The sequence below is a fragment of the Homalodisca vitripennis genome, chromosome 8 (genome assembly GCF_021130785.1).
Source record: "Homalodisca vitripennis isolate AUS2020 chromosome 8, UT_GWSS_2.1, whole genome shotgun sequence".
In the NCBI taxonomy this organism is placed as follows: Eukaryota; Metazoa; Arthropoda; class Insecta; order Hemiptera; family Cicadellidae; genus Homalodisca; species Homalodisca vitripennis.
This window is the reverse complement of record NC_060214.1, coordinates 39,214,611-39,221,208: the sequence shown is the minus strand read 5'-3', so window position 1 is coordinate 39,221,208 and position 6,598 is coordinate 39,214,611. Positions and strand designations below refer to the sequence as shown.

General features: G+C 33.8%; 1 protein-coding gene across 1 annotated transcript; it reads right to left on the bottom strand.

Moving 5' to 3' along the window:
• Positions 1-3,061: 3,061 nt before the first annotated feature.
• Positions 3,062-4,678, bottom strand: LOC124367578 (INO80 complex subunit B-like). Its single transcript, XM_046824521.1, has 2 exons — positions 4,526-4,678; positions 3,062-3,281 (listed from the first exon to the last, which is right to left on the bottom strand). The coding sequence occupies exons 1-2, from the start codon at positions 4,621-4,623 to the stop codon at positions 3,140-3,142; spliced, it is 240 nt and encodes a 79-aa protein (XP_046680477.1). The 5' UTR covers positions 4,624-4,678; the 3' UTR covers positions 3,062-3,139.
• Positions 4,679-6,598: the final 1,920 nt, after the last annotated feature.

The following is a 6,598-nucleotide window of genomic DNA, read 5'->3' as shown; positions in this document are numbered from 1 at the left end:
TAATTTTATCACTTACCCGATTTTTGCTCATTTTTCAAATTCAATTCAATAGCAATTAAGACCCATTGTAAAATAGGAAAGATTAATTAATGTCATAGTGCTTGTTTTATGTTATATACAGCAAAACTTGTCATATGCGGCCTAAGCTGGGTATGGAATTGTGATATGAAGAATGTAATATCATGTTATTTATACCAAATGCACTACAAATGCTACAATTTATTTTTTAAAGGCATTAGTGATTATGAAAACGTTGAATATTACACAAACACTGTTGAATGTTATCAACTTTACTGTACAAAAGATGTTTTTTCTCTAATATTGACTATACAAAAGAAGTTCATTCTATAAACTCAACTATATACCTATAACCTACCACTTCAGCAAGGCCCCCAATGCACATTCAAAAGCTGACACAAGAACACTGATATCAGTTTTATCAAGGTCATTGTTTTAAAAATAGTGTGAGCAAGATCGTCTTCGTCTTCGTAATGAGAAATAAAAGCACCCGCCCATCTTCTAAAGAGCAGCCTATTACTATGCACTTAAGCCTCAAGGGTCCATTGTGCACCCCAGAAGTATATCCATGAGGCCTATCCGTTAACAGTTTCAGCAATTCTACAAAACGCAGAAAACTACCAGTCTAGAACTACATTTAAATTATAACACTTTATATCAGATTAATCAAGATTGTTCCACAGTTTAATTTCATATATAATATTATATATATATATATATATATATATATATATATATATTATTTAATAATAGGTAATAACTATGCCACAAATATATTAAATTGAGATACAAGCATTAGATTGTCGTCACTACTCGTCCTCATCGACAGAACATATGTATAAGGGAGGTTTATCCTCTCATTTCAGTGCAGTAAATTTAATTTGAAATTGACATGAGCTACATCACTGTGTAGAATATTTCTGTTAATTAAATTCCAAACATAAGATTCAAGTTCTATAGGACCAGTTCAAATTTCATTGTTAACATATGTTTGTACTTATTAATGGCAAACTACTAGAGTTGTGGCTATACATTTCTTTATTTTGGTTTTTTGTGTTTTTTAAGGTATGTAAAATTAAAACTTTACTTACAAAATTTGCTAGGATGTTGTTTTTTTATTATCTACAACTTTTAATTTTGGGGATATTATCATCCCCAATTGGGTAGTTTGCCATTTTGATTAGGCCTATTTTATTTGCTGATTCTAATTCCAATTTACAGTATTATTTTATTCAAGAAAAAGATTAATTTGAAGTATTATTTTTTTCTCAAAATATTTTTCTAAAATTGTTTAGTCTTGTTTAAACCTATGATAATAAGAAACTCCCAGAATGATACACTGGTTCTTTTATTCACATAGCATATTTTTCAGGTAGCCTATTTTTTATATGCTAAATGCTAAGTAATAAGTGTTATATACCAATGTTTTTGTTAGATAAATAACATATTTTCTTTGTTAAATAATAAAAATATGCACTTACTAGAGTTTTTTTTTATTTGTACATAAATTGAAAAATGCGTATTGAAAATTTGTAATAGATGCGTCCAAATAGATAACTGATATTGAAATTGTTAGACATGTGACTGGCCTGTCATCAGATTTGGCACAGGAACAGACATTTTCATTACCAAAAATATTTCTAGAAATTTGGAACAACATTCCTGTTAATTGTGAAACAGAGCAACAAAGGAAGGTAAGCATTTATAATAATAGTCTGTGCTGAATTATCTTAAATATTTATTTACATAATGTACAAAAGAAACTGACACATTTCCAACTAAAACAAACTCTTTAACTCTTTTAACCCCGACGTCCGTACTATACGGACGTCGTAAAAATGGCGTCAACTCCCGACGTCCGTATAGTGCGGACGTGCACTTTTTATTACTTTACTGGCCACCTATTTCACCAAATGCTTTGAAATTTCACAGACTTGTGCACAAAGATATTTTGCATCGAAATATATTAGTTTGTAATGGTTTGACTTCGTATTTTGTCAGTCTGTGACTGAGCAATTGCAGTTCGTCTCGACTGACTGCTCACGCTTGTTGCAGACAGCTGTATATCACGTGGTTGTGAATATTCCGTTTTCTTCACAGTTTTAGGTTAAAGCAGTATAAAGTACGGCAGTTAAAGTTTAGTTTATTATTTGTTTTATTTCAATATGAGTAAAAGACATTGTTCAAAGTCTCCCGTAAGTGAAAATACAATAATTAGTAACCTAGTTGCAAATGGTGTGGATGTGATTAGTGACGACGATTTGAGTGATGGATATCTTGAAAATTTACATTTTGTAGTGATGTAAATATTGTTTTAAAACTTTTTTAAAATTTAGATTATGAACAGTTTTAGTTATTTTGTCAGAAATAACTTTGGTTTTATGTTTATTTTAAGTACTGTGAATTTCAAAGGTCTTGTTACATTGCCTTGCCCAGAAATGGCAAAAAGAAAAATTTACACGGCTTTACAAAAATTGATGTTACTCTACTTGTAAATAAGGTAGGCCTATAATTTTTGTTTCCTTTTATTAAGGATTAAATATATCATAAAGTAAATGGGTATTTTTGTGTCAAATATTTTTTTTATCTATATGGTTTCCATGATCAAACTTGAAATTTTTTCATTTTTATTTATTTTTTATATATGTATATGCATTTAAAAAAAATTACTTTCAAAATAATAATTTTATTTGTATATTTCTGTAAGCTACATGTATAAAGAAGTAAAACAAAAAAAGAATTACCTAAATATCTTAAGAAATAACTGAGTTATGAATTTTTTACAAAACCCTTACATTTTGTCTGAAAATGGCTTGGGATTTCTGGCACATCACTTGATTTAATGGCCGGGGTTCAAAGGGTTAAGTATGCCTTAAGTTTAATTAGAGTATATTGAAATTGTGAGAATAGGACTGGTCTGTTATCAGAGTTGGCACACAAATGGGCATTTTTAATGCCAAAAGTATTTTTTATTTAAAATAACATTGCTGTTAATTTTATTATGAAACAAATTAAGAAAAGAAAAGAAAAATGTATAATGGTAATCAGTTGTGAAGTATCTTAAATATTTATTTACATAATGTACAATAGAGACTGGCACATTTCCCACAGAAAAATTCCTTCATGTACTTCTGGAACCATTAATGTTTTTCCGATAGCACTGAAGACTGCAGAGAGGGACACCAGTCTTGGAACAAGAGTATCGCTTGAGGTTTGTGCAGCCTTGAACTCCACACAATTTAGCTGGTGGCGGACCCACACTCCTGAAAAGTTTATTCCATTACCACTTAGTTACATTACGGGTACTAAAATACATTTCTCAATCCGCTGACTTGTCCCTTGTTACTTACAGTGGATGATTTGAAAGGATAACAGAATCTCATAAATTTTCCATCGCTAATGTTCAAACATTGAACACTACATTTTGAGGATTGAAATCTACCCTCTTCCTCAGGTATCAATAAACCCTGATACACAAGCGTAACATGCACAAAAAGTTAAAAAAAAACGAAGCAATTCCTGATTTGTACAACAGCATCAAGTCCAGACTGGTGCGAAAGAATTCAAGCGATGTCACAGAACCAAGATTGCTATGAAATACATGTTGACACTTCCTGTGCTATCAAGGCACATCACCTGAAAGAAAGAGAACAGGAAGGTGATGGTCGGGAGGAGGAGAGGTAAAAGGCAGAAAAGATAGTGTGAGCACGAATTTTATTAACTGAGGTTTGATTGATTGTTCCTATCACACATCTATGATAGGAACAGTTAATTCAATTTAAATTTTGAGTTTAGCTCCAGTTTACCTTCCTTTTTATTGCAGCGTCTGGTATCTAACGCTGTCTCAGACTTCACTCCTGAAATCTGGAGTCATGTTCATCTGAAGAGATCAAATAAAATCAGCGACGAAGAAGCTCAAAACGAACCTTTACCTCGTTTTGACATCCGAGACACCTATTCATAGCTAAACTCAACATTCAAATTGATAGTTAAAATTTCTTTGGGGTCCCTTGTTGAAGTAATTGACAGCCAAAGAGACCTAATCTCAAAATAAGGTTGACTTAATGGTTGATCTGCCAATTTTATGCTTGTCAACCTTTAACAAAAATTCACTGCAATCATAGTAAAGTGTTCTTTGTTATGCAATCATTATTGATCCATGACGAGTTGTGTGAGAATAGTCATTGACCAAAATGGTATGGCGTGTCATTTGTTAGCACCACATTTTTTGCGCAGTCTGAATCTCTGCCACTATACCCTTTCTTGTCATATTCATCTCCTTGTTAATTGAATTAATAAAATTTTCTAGTATTATTTCAACGATTAGGAGATATTAGAAGACGTCAGATGACTTAAAATTTTATCTGAAGTGCCATCTTTAGTAAAATTTCAGAGATGGCAGACATTACTTCTCAGGTTAATGCTAAATGTAATTATTTGTATGAGCTGTTACTCACAGTCACTGTGAGAATTGATTATCTTTATTCACTCCACCTGTCTTTCATACCTGACTGCTGCCAGCGGGAAGTCCACATCTGGAGGCAGTGTGATGGTGATGTTGTCCAGACTGTAACAGAGCGTCACAGATGGAACTTGGCGTCGCATGGTTCGACTCTTGCCGCTTGTTTTGCTCGATTTACTCTCCTGCTTGCGCAACAGCCGCTCCTGGTGGGGGGGGGGGGGGGTGGGGGGGGGGGGGGGTGGGGGGGGGGGGGGGTGGGGGGGGGGGGGGGTGGGGGGGGGGGGGGGTGGGGGGGGGGGGGGGTATAAAATATATAGTAAAATAAATTATTTTATTTATTTTTCTGTGTTTAAGTGTATATATAAATATAATATATATATATATATATATATATATATATATATATTATATATACGAAGGGGTATTAGAAAATTAAGGTTCCCATGATTTTTTTTAAATAAACAGCTTTATATTTTTACTTAGTGTTATACATCAATTAAAAATTAAAAGTTAAGCTATTTTTCCACATAATCACCGTTTTCTGTCAAAACACTTTTGTAGACAATGCTCCAAACTTTTCTATCCCCATGTTGTAGAATTCTGCCGCCAATCCTTTGAGGAATCGAGTAACCTCTTCCTTGACTTCATCATCGGTACTGAAGCGTTGGCCACCCAAGTGATCACTTTAATTTTGGGAATAAATGGGTAATCACTTGGGACTAGGTCTGGGCTGTAGGGGGGATGGGGCACAATATAGTCCAGCCAAAATTTGTCAGCAGTTCTTGAGTTTGACGTGAGACATGAGGTAGAGCGTTGTTTATGGAGAAGCCTCACACCACTGGACAATCTTTCTCTCGGGAGGTTCTGGATCGCGCTGGAAATCTCAGGAATAAGCACAAAGCAAGTTTCGTGAATGGTGATTCTCCGATCTTAAAGCGATATTGTCTCAACTTTTTTCAACAATCACATTTATAAAAATGTTTGCTTAGTAAACGATAATGCAATGAAACAAAAAAGGTATTTAAAAATATCACATTTCAAATAGTACCTGTATTTGACCGTTTAAAAATTTAAATACAAAATGTCAAATTAATTTTCTGAGGATTTACAAATAATTTGAAAACAAAATGTTATATTGAAGTACAGTAGGTTACACGCTAATAAATAAGTCTACGCTACAGAACTGCAATTTTATGTACTGACACTTTGTCTTGGACAAATAACGCTGTCTTTTTGTACTTTCATTGTCTTTAGAAGACAGTACTAAGCCTTGCACACTTCCTTTCCCAAAGAATGTTCTAATATAAATACTTGGCTCCACGAAGTAATGATGAATACCACAAAATTTTGCTACCACGAAATCCTTGACAATGAACGCACGTAGCCTAAAACAACTCCAAACTAATTAACATTTAGCCGAGAGAATAATTCGTTAAATAAAAAAATGCCTTACCACAAGGCTTCAGCACGTGCACCTTAACTGCTGACTTTAATCATAAAAAATAACCAGATTCAATGAAATTACTTTCATAATTTATTGTACAATATAAGGTTTCTAATAACATTAGAATATAGGCTTAGTAACTATTATGCAACGCAAAATTAGTGCTTACGGACTGAGCTCGCACGATTTTGTATTCGTGGAAGAGATATGCCACGATAGTTTACCAAAAATAACACGCGTTCATATTGATTGTTTTACCGTACTATCAAATATTACAAATGTATCGTGTACAGTATAATATTCTTCCAGAACATTGAACGTTTGGACTCAGAATTGTTTGTTGTAGAACATTGTGGAACACGTTGTGGCAAGGTGGTGTACCTAAAGCTCCACACAACACAGGTACGTGACGTATGACGTCAGAGGATTCACGATGCGAGGCTTACGATGACAAACTATGCTCCACACGTCATCCTGTGACAGTCGGCTCGTATGTTATCGTACGCTATACCCTCCAGTGGCGCACATCCCAACCCCCTCCCCCTCCCACCACACCCATTGTGACGTGGAGAAAATAATAGACAAACTAAAATTGAGAATTCAGAGTTTTGAACTAATGAAGCAGTGTTCTTCAACATATGTAATGACTTACATTAAAATCCGTTTAATATTTT

Bases quoted from the DNA above. Each gene is read 5' to 3' on its own strand.
- LOC124367578 (XM_046824521.1), bottom strand. From the start codon at position 4,623: ATGCGACGCCAAGTTCCATCTGTGACGCTCTGTTACAGTCTGGACAAC. The intron at 3,282-4,525 runs GTATGAAAGACA...TAAACTTTTCAG, and splicing joins TTCCCGCTGGCAGCAGTCAG to GAGTGTGGGTCCGCCACCAG.